The following is a 25,787-nucleotide window of genomic DNA, read 5'->3' as shown; positions in this document are numbered from 1 at the left end:
CCCCCCCCAAAAAATCCTGGCTGCGGCCTTGAGTGGAGGGCTCCAGATAATTTCGACCACCTGGGTTCTTTAACATGCAGTGAAATTGCGCAGTACACGGGCCCCTAGCATTTCACCAACATCGAAATGCCAGGATTGAAACCGTGTCTTTTCAGGTCGGCAGCCGAGCATTGTAAACACTGGGCCAGTGTTATAATAATAATATCTGGGGTTTAACGTCCCAAAACCACCATATGATTATGAGAGACGCCGTAGTGGAGGGCTCCGGAAATTTCGACCACCAGGGGTTCTTTAACGTGCACCTAAATCTAAGTACACGGGCCTCAAACATTTTCGCCTCCACCGAAAATGCAGCCGCCGCGGCCGGGATTCGATCCCGCGACCTTCGGGTCAGCAGTCGAGTGCCATAACCACTAGACCACCGTGGCGGGGCCACTGGGCCAGTGTGGTGGCTGTGCAATTAAAGGGAAGTAGAAAGAAAAAAAAGTGGCAACATTGGACCTGTGGCGACAAGGTTTATTTTTGTGGTCCACGTAAATTTAAGCACGATCAGTAAAAATTAAATTTTGCTTATATAAAAGCTCATTCAGGCCAGGTGCAGGGCAATATTACAAGGTACAAAAGCTCGGACAAAAACTGAACACGGCAATTAACAATCCAGCAACACATATTCACAACCTAAGGGGTGACGGCAAACATTCTTGCTCTCGTATGACAAATATTGTACAACTGATGCAAAACTCTCAGAATGCAAGAAAGGACTGTATAGGCAACATTATGACCACTCATGCATACTGGATACTTTCATGGTAATAAATAATTTGTTTAGCAAATTAGACAAGAAAGGTATGAGAAGAGTAATACAGTGGAGGAACTTAAGATGCAGGTCATGTAAACAATTGAGGGAAAAGGGGACACACTAGGGTTGCACAGGGCAATCCAAGGCTCTTGAGGGTCAGTAACTGTGTAGTCAAGCATCAGCAGCAAAGCACCGGTTCCAGGAAACATGGTCTTCATGATGGACAAAATTTTGCTTGAAAATGCAGCCTACATTTCTGAGCTGGTATGCAATTTGAGTGCAGATGGCAGATGTATACCAGAGGAGCTAAACAGTAAGTGCCGGTCAGAAGTGCTCGACCCAGTGGGAGCTTACTACTACTAGTCTGTCATTTCAGATAGTTACCAGCGGTCACTTTATTACCTATGGGCAGGGTTATCTACTGATGCTCTCAAGAAATTTCTGTACGTTAAAGTCTGTTGCAATCCATTGTACATTAAAACATTCTGTGAAAGCTGCCCCATAGAATACAGCCACTCCACAGGAGCTTTCACAACCCCATCCTACCATTCTTAAGGAATGGGGAAATGGTTTATAGAACAATTAGAGAGATGAAAACATGATCGGTTCAGTTTTTTTAATTCAAGCTTTGTCTCCCCACTTCCTAATAATATAAACAAATTTCCCAGCTGCACACCCTTTCATAGCTCACCAATTCACTGGGACGATCAGAGAGCCAAGAATTCATGTACCTTTGTGCAAAACCCTGTAAATACTCAGACTTGCTTAAACTTGCAAACAGTGCAGCAATAAAAGAAAAATCAAAGAAAATAAACAGGCCAGTGCGTAGCAAGGGACTAGATTATTCCACCACAACAAAAACAATTAGATCGCACCCAAACACCCTGCACCTTCGCACAGCAGACACATGCCAGCGGAACCCTGTTGATGCAATAACTGAAGCGCCAAGCAAGTGCCCTTAAAAAAAAAGAGGGGGGGGAGGAAGCGAGGGGGGTGCACAAGAAACTTTCTAACAAAACTTCACACAAAACGGTTGCAGCACTTTGAAGACAAAAGTGTGGCAGAGTGCTGTTTCCCTTTTATCATTCACTGCCCATGACTGACTGATCTTGTATGTGGAGCAGTTTTGAACAATGACAAAATGCAAAAAGAGTTGTTATAGTCATGATATGGGCAGGGAGCTTATTGCTCAAGCCTAGGTGGGTGGGCTCGCACCAGCGCAGCTGCTGACTGTAGGCAGCCATGCAAAGGCACAGACAAGTTGGAACCAGTTGCATTGTAATATAGGGCAGCATCACCGAAAGGTGGATCGGTCTGCGCAGTACAGTTGGATGGCCATTCATACGAGGAATCTCTGCCCATTTCTACTTCGGTAGCAAATTAGCAAATTCAACAGGCAGCTTATTACAAATTTTAAGCAGTCAAAAGCTACATGAAAAATGGCCACAGTTCTGTGCATCAGCGCGACCTACCTGTCACCCTTAAGACATGAACAAGGTTGCACAATGCTAGCTCTACTGCTGCAGTTCTCATGCATTTTGCAACTGACCACACGGCACAATGAAGCTACTATCCTTAATGTGCAAATGAGTTGCTAAACAAAAGGTAAACAGAGCCACATGTGATGAACGTCACTCATTCTGCACTCTGGTTGGCTTGTTGAGATCATGCGCTCATTGTGTTCACTCAGCCAGACTAGAATGCAGAATACGGAACACAGAGACCATGGTACAACACTCAAAATAAACTACAATCTACAATATGCCATTGCTTCTGTGTGATGTTTTACACAGCAAAACAGCAGATGCACTTGATGACCGAAAATATTGGGTATAAAAAACAATCAAGAGACCTGGGCCGTCCCCTTTGGCATATTATGAAACAGGCCAGTGCATAAAGCTTGTTAGGGGGTCTTAGCGTGAGCAACAGAGGTTATATGCAAACTGCCTGTTCCTGGCCTTTCCTAGAAGGACGACCTCTGCAAAGCTACTTGCAATGAACTTTGCAGCTAATGACAAATCTCGATCGCTCTGGAACGCTTTTTGGTAATGGCACAAGAAAGTCAACAAAAAAGCGCACATATTTGGGTTACAGCAGACGCACTTGCCAGTGCAATGAATGAGAGCCCATCTCATTGTGTGAATGTGCAAGCTCTTAGGCTCTTGAAGATTATCACAACTCAACAAGGTTTCAACATCTTTCACAAAAGTGTCAGCTACTAAAGAGAACAGTGCCCACAAAGGCAGGCAGTACCAAGAACAGCCAAATTTGGCAAATGGCACCATGGGAGTTTACAGCCATACAAACAAACATGCTGTAGCTTGTGAGCCAATACAATTAGGGCAGTTTCTTCTCAGTAGCTGCTAGGCTATGTAACTGTTGCCTTCAAGTACGCCCCAAAATCTTCCCCTTGTTTTGCAATTGCAAAACTGATCAAATAGCTATTTGTCTTGCCAAGGTATTTTGCCGTGCTACCTACACAGCTTAGAGGATGTTTCGAAGCAGCTTTCGAAGCAAGCAAGTGTGAAGGCTTCTTTGGCAATGCTTCTCACTACATGAGCCAGCCGAATTGTGAATATGTGCAGGTCTCCCATTGAAATCCTACCCTCCCAAAAATTCTTGTACCATAACAGGTGGCTTCAGAAAAGTACTTGGTCACAATACATTTAATGCAGCAAGTTCCATGCTTGCTGCAATTAATTTCCCTAACTTGACGAACCTTTATACTGATGCACTGCTCCATATTTACAAGCATTGCTTCTGCTGCTCAAACTGAACACAACAGTGCAATAAACGTCTCAGTAGGTCACATATGAAACATTTTCACTACCCCCCAGACATATGTGAGGCATTCTGCAATTCAAACTTGCTTATTCAAATATAAGCTTGTAATAATCAGTCCTGAAACTTCTTTGACAAAGGGTGTTGTGTGTGAGTAGCAATCGCAACAATTTGCCAAAATGACCAGCTTCAGAAATTGAAAACAAGGTAGAAGACAAACTAGGCATAATAATTCAGCACCTATCGCTCATTTTTATGGGATTTTCCATTTTACCAGTCGCAACTACACGTAAACTGGTGTCGATATTTTTAACACAATCCTCGCAACACAGATTTCTGATAATAGAGATGCAGACATGAGCAGTGAGGCTAAATATAATGACAAAATTTCAGAACTCCCAAGTTAAAAAAAGTTGCAGCAATGTACATTAGACAAGGTAAAAGCAGTCACAAAGACAAGTAAAACATTTGAGTGGTCAAAAAGGATAAAATACATTGAAAAACATGCAAATGACAATGTTTTACACCAGTCTTCAAAAATGTTAACAGACCTGCATGTTACTCAGCTGTCCTGATGCAACAGCTCACTATTTAACTACTCCACACCAATTGCAGTTTGCACCACAAAAACGAAGTAGCTGCCAGAAAGCCGTCATTTCGTTGACAGCTGCAGGAGTATCAATGCTGTTCAGGCCAAAGAGATCTCTGCACTGCAACACAATGGGGGCACCAAGAGCATACGGAACCCTGTATTCATTTCTTTGAGCATTCGGGATATAACTCCTGGCAATAACGATGCTGCTACCTTCCCCAGACAGAAGAGATACTCAGCAAACTTCTTGCAGTAGACCTCAAGAGTATGTTTGGATCTAGAACAGTCATGCCACAGCCTCATGTCTCAGCCACACGTTTCAAAAATGAGTCCACAATCCAGCTAAGCTGAAAATGTATGAACTAGCCAATTGCAGGTGCACTTCCAAAACCCAGACCACGTTTTCGGTGCCTCAGCAAATACCAGGTGGTGTAAACTGTAATGAGTGCAAAAATGCGCAACTCCTGTAACTATTTTTAGCCAATGTCACCTATTCTCGTTTGCTGCGGCTGCTATGTTGTGCTTGCAGTTGGCAATCGGACAGCACAAATCTGTTATACATGAATGCTTCCAATTGCAAGAAGAACAAAATCGGCACTGCTGAAGTGTGGCAGGATTTGGCTCATTTCAAAAGGCTTCACACGTCTCACATTATCAAACCGAAACTCCAACTACGAGTACAACTGGCAGTGTACAGGTACCGTCACTATGCAACCATGTGCAAACAGCTCAACGACAGATCACAAGGTGGTTCATTCCACACAGCACCTATAGCATTCTTGAATGTGTGCTGCTCTATCACTGGCAACATGCTCTCCCTAAATGCAGAGCACACAAAAGCTACAACACCACTGAAACTGCATTCTCAACACCCGTACTGTGGACAGAAGTTTCAGACAGCCAACAACTCAGGCCTGTGTGTCACAACCGAAAAGTGGCACGCTATTCCACCTCTGTGTTGCAAGTGGACAACACTTGACACAAGGGCCTTGGTAAGAAATGTAGCTTACACTACCCACAAGAACAACAGACCTGTACAAGTCATATGAGGGAGGTAGAAGTCTCTGTGGCGATTTTCCTTGAGAAAGTGGGCTTCACAGACAAAGTGCATGGGCAGTGCCGACAGAATTTGGCAGAGAGGGCACGGACGGCATGGAGGTGAAACAGCAGAACTGCAGTGGGGAAAACCTGGAGGACCCTTCAAAGTTCTTCCAACACTTGCGCGTAAAGCTCCTCAGTGGAAATGAGCAGATGGCACTAGCACAATTCTAGTGACCATGATCAGTAACAGCAACACAAACGACACTTTTCAAGGACACCAGTGACAGTTTGTGTAAGCTCTTACACCAAGCAACATTGTTGTGGGTGCACGTTACCAAGCACACTTAAAAGGGTGGTCACTCGGAACATACTGGTGACACTGCCCATAGATTGATTACCAGCTAGCCTACAGGTAGGAGTGTTTACAGGGGGCAATTGTGGGCAGGAAATTGGATCTCAAAACTGGCACTACCATCCAACATCAAAGGGTGCAGTAATTGCAGACACACTGGAGCGCTCTGTACAAAACACTGTTCCGACAAAGCACAGTTGACTGGCTCCAGATACAAGTGGCAGTATATCCAACAGCTACACCAGAGGCAGTTTACCAGCAGCGGAATTATTTTCATAGTGGTTAGAACTGCTGGGGAGTTATTACTCATCATTTACTGCTTCACCGAAATAGGCTTGATATCTCTGTTTTCTACAAGACACCTTTGTTTTGGACCCTCAGCAAGAGTTCAGAAAGGGCAAGTAAGAGATGGGGGGAAGGGAAGGCATTCAATGCACAGCTCACTAGCAAGCTTTCTAGCAGCTTAAATTGGGACTTGTGCACTCTCATCAGGCCTCGTTAATATAGAGCATTTGCCAGGAAGTTCACAAAGCTCTTTTCCTTTCCATTAGCAGTGAAACTGACCCCAGGTGCTGCTTTGGCTAAAATTGGAAAAAAAAGACTGCTGCCGACATAAAAATTGAAACTCGAGGCTCAAATTCTCCAGCTTGAAACCAAACATCAGAACAAGTTCAGGATGCATGCTCACAAGAATGGATGCAACAATTTATATTAGCCTACTGGACAACTGCAAGCAACAAAGCTGGGCAGAGGGAAGCCTCAAAGGAATGTCAATGACGTTGGAACTCCTCAACACCACCACTCTCTCGCACAACCTCAAGTGAGAATGGTAACGACAACCCAAACATTAAAACTGCATGCTGCCAACAACAAAGAACACTTTTGACGAGAAAACACATCACGGCAAAACTAGAGGGACACAGGAAGGCAACAGCACCAGTTAAAAGAAAATAATAAAAGCCTGATGGATGCATTGACATGATTGTGAGAAAGCAAGAAGGAGGGATAACACGCATGCATGCACTGCTTTAATAGACACAGAGTACAAAAACACACTTAAGTGTTCAATTGGAGGCACTGCCATATGCAGAGAGGTGATCAGGTTGTGCCGGTTCTGCCAAGTGCAACACCCCACGGTTTGTGCACCGATGTTCTGGCAGTGAAGCAAGAGCAATGAATGCTCAATTAGCATGACAAGGCCTCTGGTAGCGCTGCCACCACAGCTCACAAGTTCTCCCAAGGGAAGCACACACTCTCATGAAGCTTGGCAGTCGACAGGACTCCCAGGGACTGAGCCAATATGGCTGTCACCACCTTGAGAAGTGCAGGTCCCAGCGGTGCTTCTAACCACAGCCAGCAGGTACTATTGACAGGCTGGCAGTGAAAGAATGTCCCCAATGTGCAGAGCTCAGATGACAGGCTGCCTCAGATGAACGTGGAAATGACAAGTCATCGCTCGGGGGGTTTCTCACGATGCGCTCGGAGCCGGGGACGGCAGTGGCGCTTATGTAAGGGCCAGTCACGCTGCTGGCAGAAGAGGCCACAATAGCGGGCTGCTTGGCAGCGGCCACAGATGCTGAATTCGCGGGGCTCCCGCTCCAGGCTGCTACAGGGCGGATAGTGGCACTCGTAGTAGCAGCCACCCTCCTCTGAAACAATAGATCAAATGAAAGAGTATATTGCAGCGCAGGGGTCCCAAACACCTCTTTTATCAAGGCACTGAGCTCTAGAGTCATTTGAAGTCTGTAAATCACTGTTTTTGCCATTTCCACTACACAGCCCACATATACAGTGGGGTATACCTGCCAGTTTTAATATTTCTAAGAACAGTACAGCCTTAAGACATAAAATACTAGAACTTTGCACTAAAAGCTAAATATTTTGTTACTTAAGATGCTGACAGTTGCACATTTTGTTTTGTAGACATGCTTTGAACAGGCACTCCGCTTTGTAGTCTGAAGGAGGATGACCTGTGCCAAAGCTTATGTTCATGAAGCCCCGTGTAAATATGATGGTACGGCAGACCGAAAAATGTGTGGAAAGGTAAACTACAAATGCACACATGGTTAGGGGCAGTGAGAGCAAACATAAAGCAAATTAAGAGCAGAGTGGTATAAGGTTGGTTGGTTTACAGGGTTTAGCATCCCAAAGCAACTCTGGCTATCAGAGACGCCATTGTGGAGGGCTCCGGGTATTTTCGACCATCTGAGGTTCTGTGCACTGACATCGCACAGTACACGGGCCTCTAGCATTTTGCCTCCATCGAAATAAGACCACCACAGCTAGGGGTCGAACCTGTGTCTGCCGGGTCAGCAGCCAAGCACCACAGCCACCAAACCACCGTGGTGGCTCTGAGTGGTATAACTAAACCTGTGAACATGAGCTGTTAATATACCAAACAAGGTACAAAAACAATACAGTGTCACTAGGTGAGAGGATGACAACAAAATAAAGCAGGGTGTCTGCCAAGCTGACATTTGTAACTTCCCCGAGTTGTCCAGGTTTTCCCCGAGTGCTTTTGCTAAATTACCCGAGTGAAACAGAACTGTGTTTTTTGCCAAGACTGGCTGACACCATGTCACCCGATGATGTCAATCTCTAGTATACATGTTAAAAAATACAAATGACTTATTCCCATTCGAATAGTAAAGACCACAGTTAAATCTCAATATAACGAAGTCAGTAGAATTGGCAATTTACTTCGTTATACTGAAACTCCATTCAACTGATATTCAACCTTTTATGCAAGGTGTAATTGCTGAAGGATTCATTCTCGCACTGAAAATTGTGCAGGAATGCTAGACTAATACGGCAGTCCGAAAAAAACTGATCTTCCCGTAAAAAAAAAAAATTTTTTTTTTGTTAAACCTGAGATCTGGCGACCATGATATGATGCCGCACCTGCGAATTACCCCTCTTCTCCCAGCACCAATGCGGCACGTGTAAAGACGAAAGAATTGCAGGTTTAACGCACTGTACAATTGCACCTATTCTGCTGCCACGGCTTATCAAAGCCCCGGGTGTTTCCCAGAGTAGTGCGACGCCGATGCTATCATGTTAGCCAGCCAAACCATTTGCTCTCCACTCAGTCCGACAAGCGCACAACGAAAACCATCGGAACACTAGAAAAAAAAGAAGACAGTTTCACCGCGAAGACGAAGTAATGAATGCAATGGCAACAAATTAGAATGTTATATGAATAAAGGCTAGCAGCTCACTCCTTTAGGAAATGTGGCAGCTGCAGAAACGAAGTGACCTGTCTATGGCTTCAACGGAAACTCTGCAACCAGAGAACAACACGAGAACAAAATTCAGCCAGCTCCACTACGTGAAAGCCGTCAAAACAGTGAAGCTGATGCCCCCTTCGTCCGGCTATTGCCTTTCTATTGCCTACATCAGGCGGCTGGATAAAGAACAGTCTTGGCCACTCTCGAAGAGCAAACTCTCAAAAAACAGACACTCTCCTTTATACTCCACTGAGCCCCTCACTGACCTACTTCCCGCAAATGGCTGGGTTCTTATGCGGTTTCCGCCGAGCCTCAGCCTTGCCCCTCTTTGCGCTCCTCCCATTGGTTCCCCCTTGCCACCGAGCTTCACTCTTGCCCCTCTCTGAAAGGCCCCTTTCCGTCGGGCCTTTCTCGGCACGGCGCAGCCCTCCTCCCTTCCTACCGAGCCTCACTTTCGCCACACCATAAGGCCACGTGATCACAGTTACACTGCCGGCACTGGCAAAGGGTAGACTAAAAACAGCTTCACTGTTAAAGGTACCAGCCGTCTGCTTATCTCCTCTATAGATAAGGCGGTGCACGCGACCACTCCCGGTGATAGAAAGTATGCATTTCCTGCCCAAACTCACGCAGCCGCAACCCTCCCCCTCCCCTGATCCTTTCGCCTGAAGTAGATGGCTGGCAGTGCTCGCGCACTTTCACTCACACATAGCACATACGACGCGCGGGGCAATGTCATCGATTGGGACTTTATGTGGAAGAAGACGGCGACGGCAAAAATTCACCTGGAATGTCCATATAATTGCTATCTCGATAAAAAAAAGCAAAACAGCTGCCGTCTTAATAGCATGAAAGCACGTCGACAACCCAAATTATGACAGATCCATTTATGGTGGTCATTCCGTTTTGCGACATCATGTGCCGAATCAAGCAAGTGCTACCCACGCCAGCATTGCAAATTTCGGTCACTGCGATGCATTGGTTCGACAGAAGTCTTGTAACTTGGCTTTGTCGCAAAACAGCCCCATAATAAGCTGGCAGAAGTGCGACTGTTAGCTGTCAGAAGCTTCAAATAATGTTGGTCGACCACTTGAAACTTGTTGCACAGTGCCCTCGCCGGAAAAACGATCACTTGCATTAACTTCACCTGTTACAATTACTCTCACCAGGAAATTCTATTCTTCACAAAGTCCAAAGTAGCATCTTTGGAGCTCGGGATCACTGAGAGCGATCTCTCCAATGTCCACCAACAAGTGGTGGAGTCTTTTTTTTTCTCACCGATCAGGATGGCTTGCAAGACAAGATTCCAGCCTCGCCGACGGCACCTTGCATTCTGAATGATTGCGGTTGCTTGCAAGATAACTGAGTGCTCTACTACTACCGCCTCTACGACTACTCATGCTTGTTACTTGACATGCAGCGACAACAAAAACACTGTATCAGGTGCTAACGCACGGCACACGCGACGCGGAATCGAAACTACACTGCATAGTCACAGAACACCTAAAAACAGTATGTGATACGATGCGCCACGGTTCCTGCATGCCACGCACCAGCCGGATGCTCTCCTACTCCGCCACTCCGAAGGCGAGGAGAGCATCAAAGTGTGCCCTTTCCCTGCAGCCACAGCGGCTGCGTGATTTGAAAAATGAGTTCACAAAACCTCAAGCCAGCGTTACCGAAACTTTCGTCCCCTTTCAATAAAGTTACCGCAGATTTTCCCTGATGGAAGCAGAAATTCCCTCAGTTTTCCCTGAGTATTTCCAGACTATCCCCAATCGCCGAGAATTCCGTTTTCCTGGTTGGTACACACACTGATAAAGTCAACGAAGTAGCAACGCAATCAGCACTGGGAACAAAACGCTGTTCGTCCCCAAGTGGATGGCCTTCATTGCAGGAGGAACTGCAGAGTTCAAAAAGGTTTCAGAGGCAAAAAAAAATTCAAGGTTTTCAAATACTTTCAAACACCCACCAAAGGTTTTTTTCAAGGACACTGAGCAGCATCCCAAGTAGATAACTTTTACTATAACAACATACCGAAAATACTATGTATAGTTTTATATTTCAATAGAAATGCAAAGGTCATCAGAAATGTCCGGTCTTTATCACTACGTTCCTATCATGCACAAAAGTTCGCAACAATATAATGCAGCTGCAGGGACTTCTCTTGATTTAGCTATGTAATGCCTTCATTTCTCCCATTTTACTTGTAGTCGCCAGCAAACAGTTCACCTTCACTATGAAGGTGATTTCATAAGACATTCTCCAAGTAGTGATCTGCAGAGGCAGTCAAAATGGCAATGACAGCTTCACATTCTTTTTGCTTCTTCCTCATGTTGACAATTTCATCCTTGAACACTGAGGAGAGTCAATCTTCTCCAGTTTTTCATCTTTGAATTTAACTGGCTACAGACAGCACTCATGCCAATGTGCTGAATGTACAGTCAATGTATTACAGTAAAAGCTCGTTAATTCGACTCTCGTTAATTCGGAAAATCGGTTAATTCGGACACGTCATCTGGTCCCTGTAAATATACGCATCACTCTATGAGACTGGGCGCTCGTTATTTCGGACAGATTTGACCGCAAATCGGATAATTCGGCGACCTTCGGGCCGCTGGCGAGGCTCGAAAACGAAAAAAGAAAAATTCGGAACAAAAGTGAAGCTCAAACGCAGCATCGCCATGGACATCAATTATCGACTTGGCTTGGATTGAGACTGGTTGAACGCCTTTTTTTCGCGTGTGGGTTTTGTTGATTTGTTCCCGTTGGTGTGCTGCATCATAGATCGCCGATTTATCGAGGAAAGTTTCAGTACGGCTCCTTTAGCTTGATCGTTGCTGGTGCTTTTGTGCCGACTTCTCGTGCGACCGCACTCTCCGCCGATGTCATCGCCGGCGAAGCGGCCCAAGTACGAGGCCAAGGACTTCACCACCAAAGTAGAAATTTTGCGTGCTCTGAATAACGGGCTCTCCCGACAAGAAGTGATGAAGAGTGATGAAAGGGGATCCTTGAATCGGTGGCAAGAAGCAAGGAACGAGTAACCGTACTTTTATCCCCCAACGTGACGGGAACAGAGCGCTTGCCGCTTGTCGTTATCGGAAAGGTTCTTGCCGTGGATTACCGTGCCAACCGAAAAGCGTGGATGACGGGTGAAACTTTTGCGGTACTGCAGACATCATGCGAGCTGCTGAGCACCTTGAAGGGCTCAGAAAAATTGTGTCCGCGCGAATTTCTGCTCGAAAACACAAGCATCCGCGATTACTTTGTTAAGTAAAGGTATGTTGAAAAAACTCGTGCATTTATTGTGTTTATTTCGACCATTCGATAATTCGGACATTCGGTTAATTCGGACATTTTTTCCGGTCCCTAGAAATCCGAATTAACGAGCTTTTACTGTAGTTAAAAAAAAAAAAGAAGCAATGTGAACTTTGGAAGCCCATCATTAAGCATTGGAAGCTTTTTTAGAACTTAAGACTTTTGGTGAGAAGTTTTAACAAAGGAAGGTGATCTTCAGCTGCACATCTACCAAGAAAAGTTTCTACGGGTGGAAAATGGAAGAATATCCGGACTTCAATGACACGCTTGCAAGCGTTCTCAAGCAGCACAGTGTAGACCGAGCTTGTCAAGGTAACGGTCCTTGATTCGGCTCGTGATTGAGGTGTATCCAGAAGTGACAAAACCGGATCACTGCAGGAAAGGTGCTGCCAGCAGAATAAATTTGACTTTCAGTGAGGGTGCATTGTGCTTGCCTTTCTTTTTTTTTTGTCTTCTGATCAACTTTCAGTGAGGGTGCCTTGTGCATGCCTTTTTTTTTTGTCTTCTGATCATCAACATAGGGGTCTTTCATAGTTTTAAAAGATCTTGTAACATTACGCGCAGATGCATTGTTTATAACTCTCGAAAATTGAGTGCAAAGTATGGTATAAGCAGATGCTGCACTTCGCACTTTTATGCTGCACTCTTTCTAGTCTGAGCGCACTGATCGAGCTACCTAGTTACCTGAAGGTTTAAAAAGAATCAGAGATGGATAAAACACTTTCATGGTGTCAATCTCCCCAAAGGACAGTGGTTGATCGACCACTTTTGCGGGAACGAGCAGGTCGTCAAGAGCGATGCTGTTTGTGCGAGTGCTACGTGCGTGTCGATGGGACTGCGCGGGCTATGTAATCATGTTACCAGTAAAACGCACATTCGTTGCAGCAGTCCTGACTGCTCGAAGTTTTCAGCAAACAACCATCACGATTTTGTGTGCGTTTGTATAGCGCTCAACTTTTGATTGCTTGGATGCCAAGTTTGTCGTGCAGCTTTAAATTAGTACACTGTAATGTTAGGCCCAGTCTGGCTTGGCTTGGATTGCGTCGTACGCAGGTGCACTGCGATGTCGCTTTCAATGGGGTAACCTCAAGTAGTTAGTTTCGTTTCTGAAAGTCGGAGCACATCCTTGGGTGCAGACTCGCCAAATTTTGAGGAAACGTAGCAGGATGTAGCAGCCGTGGCACTTGGGTGGAGTTTGGCGCAATTGGCGCAGCGGTAGCATCACTGCACATTGCATGGGGCAGGGTGAGCAACATCACACAGGCGACCAATCTGATTGGCTGCCCCAATGACATTGTAACTAAATTTCCAATTTTGAACAATTGTTGTTTGCAATAGTTGGAACACATTACAGTACGTTATATGTACCGTATAAACGCGTGTAAGGGCCGCACCCGTGCAAGGGCCGCACCCCGTCTTTTTGAAGTGCATATTCTAAAAAAAAAAAAAAATCCGCGTAAGAGCCGCACCCACACTTTCCTCAACCAATACGTATTCAAAATGCGTGCGCGTAAGCTTCAAGGCGTAGTCGATAGATGGCGCAAGGAAACGCAACCATCATCATCGTCACCAGAGTATATATATATATTTTTGGATTTTATTTGTGTTAAGATGTTCGTGAAGTGGGCCAGAAATTTTAACTTTTTTATTAGTATTCATAGACCCGCCAACTAAAGGTTAAAGCAGGATTTTATCTTTAGCTTCTCACATCTCTATACAAACGTGCGATCGGCGCTATCCATATCGGCATTAGCATCACCAACTTTGGCATGGCGTTCGCGTTGTTCGGTTTGTGCAGTTCAGCCAGCCATTTGCTGTAGTTTTCTGCACTGTTCGATGACCTTCGTGCTAGCTTGTTTTCTACACGGCGTTCACGTTTTGGCAAGATGGGCAAGTACCTGAATAGCTACACTGCTGGCTATAAGTTGAAGGTGATCGAGTATGCTCTCGAGCATGGGAAACGTGCCGCCGGCAGAAAATTCGACGTTGACGAGAAGTGTGTTCGACGTTGGTGTGCTCAAAAAGAAGCCTTGCGAAACACCAATAGCACTAAGCGCGCTTTCCGAGGAGAGCAGTGCAAGTTTCCCGATTTGGAAGAAGACTTGCTCCGCTATGTGACTGAAGTGCGGAATGATGGTCTTGCACTCACAACGGACATGCTGCGTGTGAAGGGACTAGCCTTGGCGACTGTACTTGGGTGGATCCTATCTGCGTGGAGCTCGGTGTCGACAGACATTGTGTCCCGAAGTTTTAAAGTCGGCGGGATATCTAACAGCTTGGATGGCACGGAAGATGACTGCTTGTGGGGTGACGGCGCTTCTCAGCACACCTTCTCATCTCGGACTCTGAGTCTGAGGACTCGCCGAGTGACGACGATTGAGCACGTATGTCGCAAGAAATGTCGTATACTGCAATAAACGCTCTTCGTTCGCTAACTGGTGCGTTTTTACTTGAAAAAAAAAATGTCGCGTGTATGGGCCGCACCCTGAAAATTGGCCCTCATTTCTTGAAAAAAAAGTGCGGCCCTTACACGCGTTTATACGGCATTTAAAAAAAGAACAGTAACAGAAATAAATGCAATATAACAATGTACTACTAGACTTGGAAACTTCAGATTGACAGTGAGCGCCATCCACAGGCATGTTACAGTGTGCTTCACAATGACATGAGCATCGTGATGAATGTTGATCTGATCAGTGTTGCAAGGCAACCAGCAAGTGGAGTGGCTGCTTGCAGTACATCAATACACTGAGCATCAGGCTCTCGCAATATGCAATCAACACCAGGATCCACACACTTGCGGCTGTCATTTCATGCTGGCAGACCATCACCATGATTCCTGGTACTTACACAGGTGATCACAGTCAGAGAGCTTTAGGTTACCTGCAAACTTTTTAGTGTTTGCAGATTATAGGCTTACAGGAGAAGAAAATGGGAGCAGCCACGATTTTTGTGGCACGTGGGGGCACATAGTTCAACCACACACTGCTGGATGGCCTCGGGACACAGACAGCCTTGACTTCTGATCTCCAGTTAACCCAAACGTTAGACAAAGAAAATGGGGGCAACATTTAATCTTTCATACAGAACTTCAAGGGTTCATGAACCACTTTTCCAAGTAATCAACCAATGACCTCAGCATCGCAGCTGATTGCCACGCAAATCAATTGCCGCAAAAATTTGACGAGTTCATCAAGAACGAGTGGAGTTGCAAGGGTTTGTCGGCAGTTTAAGCGCTTTCTCTCTTCTCTCGTCCCAACGAGTGTGCTGGAAGCTAAGCAGGGAGGGATGGCGTGGAGGAAAGAAGTTACATCAGCGCGTGTCATGACCTTGAGCACGCTTAAAAGTGCTTGGAAGCGAGCTCGTTGGTAAGAATCCATCAAAAAAAAGAGCGCTACTTTACACACGGACGAAGGAACAACATAAGAGGACGGGTGCTGACTGCCAACAAAGCTTTTATTGTGCGTGCACAAATATTTAGCTTATGAAGGGAGAGGGGGGTGAGCAAAAAGGAAGTTAGTTGCAAATGCATGAGGTTCTGACGATAAATTTGTACTTGACGGTTGCTGCGTACTATGTTGAGTGCATAGTTATGCTGCGTTCCCGGCACGTATGCATTAAAAAGGTTTTACTTTACAAGTGGGTTTGGCTGAATAGATGTTCAGTTTCCCAATCAATGATAGTAACATAGGTTATGACATTACTTACCATCTTCCTCAATCACTTCACCGTTGGCATTGTAATACTTGGTGACAGCAGCATCTGCAAGCTGAAGAAAAAAATTGCGAAACATTGCTATAATACATCTGTACAACAGACAGAAGTGCAGCTTAAACAGCAGCATATGGCGCTCCATGCCCTTGTCTATAAAGCTATCAAGTACTTTTATCACTGCTAAAGATGCCCAAGTAAAAATTTGTCAGAAGGTAGTGGCTTGAACATGATTAGATAGATAGATAGATAGATTAGATAGATTAGATAGATAGATAGATAGATAGATAGATAGATAGATAGATAGATAGATAGATAGATAGATAGATAGATAGATAGATAGATAGATAGATAGATAGATAGATAGAAACGCTCAAAGTGCCAAAGGTTCGCTAAGAAATGCTTCACATTTAAAAACGAAATATTCAAGAAGCTGAACCCCTGCCTAAAACCCCAACGTCTACCATGCGCTCATAGAATACAACCTGTTTTGTAGCCTTCTCGCTATTGTCAGGCATGCACGCCCCTTCGAAGTCACGGTATGCTTCACCACATAGCGTTATGGCATTGCGGAAAAGCTGACTATTGACATCCGCTATGGCGAGGGAACGGCGATGGCTTCTGTTAAAGGCCAACTCCGGCGATTTTCTTACCATGTCAGGGTAACGGTGCTTTTATGTTCCCGAGACAATCTTGTCACGCGCCCGATAGCAGAAAGGCTCAGCAAATTCGAAAATAATTTTTAATAAGCAAAAAGGCGCAATACTGAAGCCGAAACCCAACCGAGTGTACTGTCTACGTATGACGTAGTAGTTGTTACGAACCGGAAGTCGTGCAAGGCATGCCGGTCACACCGGCACGGAGTATGAAACCTGTGACAGCCGGAACGAGCAGGCGCACAGTGGAGAGGTGAGCACGCCGTGCATCAGCTGTAATATCTGCGACTGACAGTGCCGCATCTGATACTGACAGTGTCTCGGAGCTGTCGGACAGTCACTTGGAAAGAGGTGATAGCAAACTGTCTGCGTCTTGCCTGAGTGGTTTGTGCAACCCACAATGCAACACCAACTACCAGCCATCCACAGGGAACAGAAAATCGCGCGCCAAACCAGCAAAGCGCCGGCTATATTAGTTCACTATAGCGCCGGCCAAACACCCTGTCACCTTGTGGCCAGCACAGCAGACGCTGTAGCGGCCGAAGTTAGCGGTGCCCTCGGCTGCGTCACTTCCGTCGCCTTAACAATATTGACGTCACAGACACAATGTTGCCAATAATTGTGGGAAGCCGGGAGGGCGTTTGCAGACAATCTTTAAAATTCATTTGCAAACAATCTGCATTTGTCTCAAGCCTGTAATTTGGCATAAATTACGGAAACGTGCAAAGGAACATACCCAGCGAATTTCATTGAGATACACTGACCTCGAAAAATCGCCGGAGTTGGCCTTTATTGCACTTTCGGACATGTAATTTGAGTAAAAAGTTGAGACTGAAGAGTTTCAGCGTCCAAAACTTCAAAGGTTCTCATAAATTGACTCTGGGGCTTTTGGAGGAGCTGTGAAAGCATCCGAATTTTCAAGCATGTCCGAAAAATTGGCAGCATTGTCATCCTTGTGATTGATGTCTATAGACATATCCCATCAGACATTATAGTTTCCTCACATAAGCCTGCCATCCCCCTACCTTGCATTTTTTTTTATGCAACCCTTTTATAGCAATTATCGGTTATAGCAATGAAATTTTTATGGCACTTGAGTATTGTTATAAGTGGGTTAGACTGTAATCCATGCATACTATGGCGACCGAAATCACAGTGGCATGTCGTTGGATCTCTGAGGCCACACTTGCATGGTGGTAAATTTTCACAAACCAATGCTAGATGGCAGTACATTTGAACCTTAGCACCACACCCAAAGTGAGCTTGAAGCCAAAAGCCTAAACTGACCGTTCTCATGCCCAAGAGTACAGTAGAATCTCATTGACATGAACCTGGCTGATATGAATTTCAGTCTGATATGAATTCCCGTGAAATTCCCCGGTCGAATTCCAGTCTGTCCAATGGGCCAAAATTTGGATGCTACAAACACTTTTGCGCGTTGCGATGGGTGATACGAAATTGGGTACCAAAACTGTTGAGCAAGGGCCGACAGCGGTGCGCGGCCAGCACTCACAGATTGAAAACGAAACTACTGTTTACCGCAACCGCTGCACACGAAACCATGGTCGCTGCCAACACAATCATGTATAGCGACGATGAAACTCCTAAAGTACACCCAATGCTCACCTAGTCAAAGTGATGCTGCTTGCCGCAACTGCTGCAGACGTGTACGTGATCATAGACAGCAACGACGTAGTTCTGCAGGCACGTACGTGGCCAGCGCACATGGATTAAAATTGAACTACTGTTTGCAGCAACCACTGCACACGAAACTGTGGTCGCTATCAACACCATCATTGATAGCAATTATGCAGCTGTGAAGGTACGCGACTAACGCAGCGGTAGATTAAAGGCAATAAAGTCATAAAAAGGCATGAAGAGTTTCGGTGTTCCTGTCATTTACTATGGTGGAGCGGACTTCAGCACTTGGTTTTCAGTTGACCTCAAGCAAAGCTTTGATGCGGGCGTTCACGGCAGCCAACTGCAGCGTCCCTTATTGGTCCGTTCAAGTGTGTCCCAGAAAGACGCACGCAAGTTCTTTCCACGGAAATTTTTTCCACATATATTGTGGTTTGAAAACGGATTTTGCTTTGGCGATACGATTTTTGCTCCCCCTTGAGTTCGTATCAGGGAGATTCTACGGTAAAAGGGGGGGGGGGGAGGTCTGAGACCCAAAGAGGAGAAACATTCATAAAAGAAAATTGGGGGAGCCTTAAGCTTCGCCCTTAAGAGTTGAACGCGATAGCGAAATCCGGACCCTAGTGCGCACTTCAACCACTAAGTGCATACTTATTAATGTGTATTGTTACACACACACGCAAACAGACACACGCGCGCGCGCTCGAATGGTACAGGTTTTTGATCTAAAGCAAGAGTCGCATGGCCTCCAAGATATACACCGCGCGCTCGCCATCTCGGAGGCCATGAATGCCTCATAGATGGCAGCACATTATCTAGAGTTTGCTGTTTGCTTGATCAACGCTTCCGCAAGCCGGCGTTGGCTTGATATGTTTACCGCTAGAGGGACATAGTTGTCCCGTTTTTGTTTGAAAGTTCGTGTGTGTTTTTAGCGGCGATGGCTGCACTATCCCGGCCTTTTTCGACGTAGTTTTATGGCCTCCCAAATGCGCTTACAAATCGCCAAATGGGCTCGTTTACGTCGTGACACCTGCCGAACAAAATGCGTTAGGAGACTCCTTCCACTACATGGCATTTATGTAGCGTTTTTTTCCGAAGCAGCTGCAAGTAGCATCGTGGCTTTGTGGTAGGACACCTGCTTGCCACGCGAACGGACCGGGTTCGATCTCCAATGGGACCGAAGATTTTATTCTTCATTTTATTTGCTTCTTTCTCGATTTTTCAGTCACGGACGCTTTTTTGCTCACAACCAACGGTGCCGACGCCGACGGCGGAATTTCTGCGACACGAGCTCTCTAACGCTATTGCGTTAAAAAGCATATCAATGGGAGGAGTATTCCAATGCTTCGTTCCAGAAAGACTTGCTCGTACCCTTATCTTCAAGAACTGCGAGCCCCCCTCCCCCCCAAAAGTAGGTGCCTGGATCTGCCCCTGGAGCAATGCAAGCCAAAGCGAGGAGACACACCTCTTCCACAAGGTGCTCTGGTGGTAGTTGCTGGATGGCAGCCCAGTAGAGGGACTGCTCGCGCTGCTTGTTTGGCTGAGACTCTGCCACAGGCGTTGAGGGGGCAGCCGGCATGTGCACGTCAGCCAGGTGAGGTGCCGAGAGCAGGCATATGCGCTCCAGAGCCAGGTTTTCCAGCCGGTTGTCCATAGTGACCCCATTCAGATGCACCACCCGGAACCCAGGAGCAACTCCACCAAAGTGTCGCTCCCTGCACACACCACAAATTATCTATCTCCCCTGCCTCGTTGAATGACGCCAGTGACAATTCTGCACTTGTGCAGAGAAGGAAAGCATAGCGAGTGTTATTCATAAGTTTTCAACTGAAGTGTAGTAATTTTGAGATAAAGGGAAATGAAAGCGAACACAAAAACAACTTTCCGTCAGTGGCATACCTGCCAAGTTTGGAGAAACGGAATCCGGGAGATGTACTCAACGGGGAGGGAGGGGGGGAGTACTGCGATAGCAATTATATGGACACTGTCAGCGGAATGTTGCGGTCGCCGCTGATCTGTACAGAGTCCAAACCGATAACATCGCTTGCGCATCGTCTGTTTCACGTACGAGTAAATGCGCGCTAGCGATAGGGACGAACGCGGTTGAAGCAGAGATGAAACGACCCAGCCGTCACCGTGGCGCGAAGGGCACATGCGATAACATCGCTCCGCGTATGAGGCCTGTGGTCGCTTGCTTACCAGTTATTTCGCCGGGCAAAGAACCATAAGGGGCGCCGTTGAGACAGGGACGGTCGCAAGCGCTGGTGAACACGCTATCTCGACAGACATCGGTAACGGCTACCCTTTTAAGAGCTGGGCTCTCCACTTAAAGCGGTAGTGACACAAATTTTTGAAGGCGAGATAACTTGTGGGATAGATTTGTGTGTACACAAACGCATCATCTACGAAATATTAACGGCTGATATAGCCTATAGCACATTTAGGATCAATTTTTAAATTGCGTGTAGCGCATCTGTACGCGAAACGTCCCACCTCGCGTCACCGTGACGCACGGGGCGCGCAATGCACTGCACGTACGGGGCAAAACTGGATTTCCGGGAGATTTTCCTATGATCCGTACAACCGGGAGAAACGTTCAAAATCCGGGAGTCTCCTGGGTAATCCGGGAGACTTGGCAGGTATGCAGTGGGTATCAAACACACAACCTTCACGTAAAAACTACAAGTAACGCCCCCTATAGTTTCCTTGGCTTCATAATCTGTGGCCTTTGCGTGGTGGTGCCTAATGATAATTTAATGGGCCTGAAAAGTCAAGACAACACAGACTGCAGCACAACAAAGGAAGCTAAGTATGCTCGCACGCACGCGTGCACACACACACACACACACACACACACACACACACACAAACACACACACACACACACACACTACATATTGCAAGCAGCTTCATATCACCCTATGTATTGGCATAAAAGAAAAGAAGCAAAATCGCTTCTCTTTTTTGTGCCTTGCATATCTTATACCTTGAGGGTACTTCTTCACAGAAGCACCAGAGTGCCATCTTGGGCTCAATAAATTCCGCAGTTTTCCGCAAATGCCATCAGTTAATATCAAGAGAAGACGTCAAGGCTGTACAGCTTCACACAAGCACTGCTATGAGAGGCTGTGCCTTTTCATGTACCATATTTATTCACATAATGGTCGCACTCACATCATGATTGCACTTGTAAATTTTGTCCCAGAAATGTTTTCTTTTACCCCACAATGATCACACCCCAAACTTACCATTGCTGCCACAGCAGTGACAGTAGCAACATATTAGCCATTTTGCAATGTGGCAAGTCGTGTACTATGAGTGGCAATGGCACATGTCTTTGCTTTGCTAAATTGACGATACAGTAAAAGATTACACTGCACGTTTGACAACTTGTGAAAAGCATCTACCCTCCATCACCATATGATGGGATACGGTGATCTGATCAAAGGCAGCACCTTGCCCCCCTTACACGATTCCAAGATGGCAGCACTTGGCAACAGGAAAAACGAGACACACCACTGTGAACTTTGGTGTTCTTTGCACAATTTCGATCTCCTTTCTTGCTGTCCGTGCTGACTAAATGGCTTTACAGCTAAACTGTTTTGGTAAAATGTAGATTAGGCACTGGAGATGCAAAAACATACCATTTCCATTTTTTAAGCTTTAGTAAATTCTGCAGTCCCTCGCAATCGCACCAGGCTTTCTATGGAGCAATTTCTTCAAAGCGCAGTGAGCGAGTGGATTTATTGCCTTCTTCAACTTGATTCTTTTTCTAATGTAGTCACAGCAGCTATTGTAAAAATTCCAACTTTCCATGTGTTTCAATTCTTGGCACTCCTAAATTCTTCTCATGTAAATCTTACCCCATGTAATGATTGCACCCCAAGTCTGATTCGATTTCTTTAGAAATAAAGGTACGATCATCCCGCAAGTAAATACGGCACAAGCGTTCACCGCCCCAAAGCCATGATCACTGTAGGGGTGGAATATCTTGCAAATGAGCATGCAACCAATTCACCATTTCTTACATTTGTTGCCACTAGAACAACTGCCATCAGTTAATGACTTACAGCTCTCAGTGTTGTGATGGAAATGGCTGGCTATGGCCACAATAGCAGCAATTCCATCTAGGCTTTTAAGAAACTATGGCCTCCACAACAAAAACTTGGACAAAAGTGATATCACACAAAACATGTGTAGCCAGCAGGCAAAATTAATGATGGGTGCCCCTACAGCACACCACTAGCCAAGATTGGTACACCTTTATGCTTGTTAAGCCACAGTAAATACACACTTGGTTTTATTAGAGAAATAATGCTGGTTTGTGAGATGCGTGCCAGCAGTCCACAATAATTTCAGGCAATGAGACAACTTCCTTGGTTCCCTACAAGTGGTACCAGTGGCCTTGCACATGCCACAGACCATCTTTTATTTACTGCCCCTATCTGCAAGCCTGTGAGCATCTTTTGATTTCCAAAGCAGGGCACTACAAGTGAAGAAATGGTCTGTATGAATGCAAATGTGACTTACAAACAGAAAGGAAGGACAGAGCTCTTACCAGAGCAGCTGGTGGAGGTACTGCCCAGTGCTCTTTCCCTGATTCATCTCGTAGGCGTAGGCAAATATCTGGGCCCCATTGCCATCCTTGTCCACCTCCACACGAGCCTAGAAAAGAAACAGGGCTCAGCAGCTGGTCGGCACACAGAAGTGTTATCACAGGATACCGACCAGTTGGCACACCGACATCACATGCTGAAGTATTCAAGAGCAGAACTGCCAGTCCACTAGAACACTATCCTAGTTGCAATACACACATGAAACTGCGGCCACCACCAAAACCCACTCATCCATCCAATGCATGGGATGTCCCTTATAACAGATAGTATGCGCATGTGTGCTCACAATGAATGCAATTTCCTTCTGGGTGATCCCAAGCGAAATCATACATGCATGTCCGGTCGATATTTTTGTTTGTCTGGTTTTTTTATATGTTATGTGGGCATATCCAAAGTGCACGCAACTGAAAATTTCATTTCCAAAAAAATACTTCCAGCGCATCAAAAAAAAATATTTGAAAGTGGAGGCAAACTGTTAATGTAGTGTCGAACATTTTTTCTGCTGGCTTTAATATGCATCACTGTGAATTACACTCATGGTTTCCTTACGCTGTCCACAAAAGTGTAAAAAATGCGAAAAAATGCCAAACACTGACCAAATCAAGAAAGCTTGCTAACCTTGATGCGCCTTGGCGCATTTCTATTTGATGCAGAAATTTCACAAAAGTGTCAAATATAGAACAAGGCCTTTGCAACATTTCTGCTAAAAATTGTTTTTCTACAGGCAGTGTAAAAAAAGAAAGATAGTTAAAAAGGGAGTTATTTCAGAAAAAGCTCATTAAAAAAATCAAATAAGAAGCTTGTCCCAATTTTAACGGAAATTTTTTATCGAAGACCGCTTATGTCAGTCCAAACACAGTTTCAATCTTGTGTGTCTTCATTTGCTTCGTTCACAAAATATAACTGGCGAAAGTGGCCTAAGCTGGTTGTTATCGGCTTGCATGGTGCATAAATCTGTAGTTTGCTCTCTCCTTTTTTTTTTTTTTTTTTTTTTTTTTTGCTGCAGCAAAACTACGTGCTGGTGGCTTGTCTTCAACCAAAACCTATTCTCAGATTTTGTGTCTAGCATGAGAGGAGGTGGGCTGCTGTCACCCTCTAAAAGGCTAACGTGTACACAGTTTGCAGCCTATAACCTGAGCTTAGCTAACCTCCATTATTCGCTTGTCAAGAGCATGCAAGGCACCGCGAACCATAGGTCGGCAAACTCACTCATGAGTCGGCTCACTCAGACTAAGATCAAGCCGTGAGTGCGAGTCTGAGCGAGTCCAGGTGAGTAATATCTTTGCCCAGGTGAGTAATATTTTGGCGAGATTGAGTCCGACTGAGTTCAGTTGAGGCAAATTTTAGTGAGTGATCCCGGCAAAGGAAAATTTTGGTGAATCCGAGTCTGAGTAAGCTCCAAATTTTTTTTGCAGACATAAGGTGATAACTACTCAACTTCAGCATTACTATCAGCCCTATGACGGCTCACGTTGATACTTACTTCTATTCACAGCTACTTCAATGCACTAGCATTCACACACCAGCTCAATATTTACTGATCAGAGGCGTGGCAGAGTCCACATGTTTTAGTGGACTCTGCCAAAATCCGCCTTGCACACACAACAAAGCATGTGTATGCAGCGGCAGGCCAGCTCTAACTACATTCCACAATCAGCAGGCGCGCTGTTATGGAGGTGGTTTCTCACTGCCTGCTTCCCTTCCATTAAGTGCAGTGGACGCTCTAACCATCTTCCCCATTCGACACACACTGTGCAAAAATTGCACTGGTAAAAAATTCTCAGTGATTTCCCGAGCAGTTTATTTCACTTTCAGCTATCGTATGTTTTCAGCGTCGCAGATAATGTCTTCCTGTATCACATCTACCTTTACCTTTGTATTTCAGCAGCCAGAAGATGCACAGTGCGGCATGATTAAGCCAAAAGTTGCCGAAGCTGCCCAATTTATGTTTTGTCGACACCTTGCTAACAAGCTTTCCCATGTTGAGAACAGCAGAGGTCACTGGTGTTACCAGAGAGACATTATCCTTCAACAACGGGTGTGGCCCACACGTTAATTATCACAGTACAAAGCCTTTAGACAGCCTTGGTCAAAATGAGAAACCGTGAGCCCTTCTAGAGACTCATTCCCGACAGAAATGCAGAAGTGAGAGAATGAGTGTGGCACTGACCAGTATGATTTTCAACTTTGTCTAGCTCTTCACTACACGTGATGCGTGTGGCTCATTTCTAACACAAAAATTTTCATTGCGTAATTATTTTTTTTGTTGCTGTTGCCTACCTGCGGAAGCTACTGCCATAGGCTGAGGGGATTCGCGACACCTGCAAGGTCTGCTGGCACTGCATTACACGCCTCAAGCAACTCCTTACTACGTCTGTGAGAACCGCAATGAAGTAGACCAGGCATTTCTTCATGAAGGAGAAACAATAGATATCCTGAACACGTGCATCCACCTTTCTTCCGACGCTTCAACTTTGAAGCCACCATCTTCAATGCAAAAACACAGCAGACGGTATCACGGAGGTAGAAAACATGCTGAGATTGAAAGCATCATAGTGACAAAGATAGGCTCAACTTTAAGTGCCACATACAAAAGCATCAACACACATGAACGTTCATTGAGAGGTTTTCGTGTATGCACTGGCTGGTTAAATAGCGTGAAGCAAGTGTAGCAAGCTTCAATGTCCTGTTGAGAGAGTCTCAATCTGTTAGCCACTGTGCCACCTTCAGTTGGAAACAAACGAGTACAAAAGGCAATTCAAGTTGTCACAACGTTCATGCTTATAACGGCTCAAAATTGGCGCAAGAAGCATGGAATATGGTCAGACTATGATCTGCACATGCTGTACAAGCTGGGCTCAACTAATTCTCAAAGGACGAACTTGGGTGCTCTCGATAGAGGCTGAACAAGGACATTGTGTCAGTCATGCCAAATGGCCAGAGAGAGTACGTCTCAAAGCGGCTTATGATACATTCTATCCACGTCTTTTACTGTAATAAACATGTCCTCATGCTGAAACTGCCATCGCCCTGTCAAAATTTTACAGCCTGCGTGC

General features: G+C 45.5%; 1 protein-coding gene across 1 annotated transcript in view; it reads right to left on the bottom strand.

The window, feature by feature from the left end:
* Positions 1 to 201: 201 nt before the first annotated feature.
* The window catches only part of LOC119392050 (zinc finger MYND domain-containing protein 19), a 34,594-nt gene continuing 9,008 nt past the window's right edge, over positions 202 to 25,787 (bottom strand). The window contains exons 3-6 of the mRNA XM_037659667.2: positions 22,674 to 22,780; positions 19,581 to 19,830; positions 15,819 to 15,879; positions 202 to 7,214 (exon numbers count right to left, since the gene is read on the bottom strand). Of these exons, the coding sequence (XP_037515595.1) occupies positions 7,015 to 7,214; positions 15,819 to 15,879; positions 19,581 to 19,830; positions 22,674 to 22,780 (618 nt within the window). The 3' untranslated portion in view covers positions 202 to 7,014. The remainder of the gene's footprint in view (positions 7,215 to 15,818; positions 15,880 to 19,580; positions 19,831 to 22,673; positions 22,781 to 25,787) is intronic.

This window comes from Rhipicephalus sanguineus, chromosome 1 (assembly GCF_013339695.2).
Source record: "Rhipicephalus sanguineus isolate Rsan-2018 chromosome 1, BIME_Rsan_1.4, whole genome shotgun sequence".
NCBI classification, from domain to species: Eukaryota; Metazoa; Arthropoda; class Arachnida; order Ixodida; family Ixodidae; genus Rhipicephalus; species Rhipicephalus sanguineus.
The sequence above is the reverse complement of the archived record's forward strand: the minus strand, read 5'-3'. Positions and strand labels throughout refer to the sequence as shown.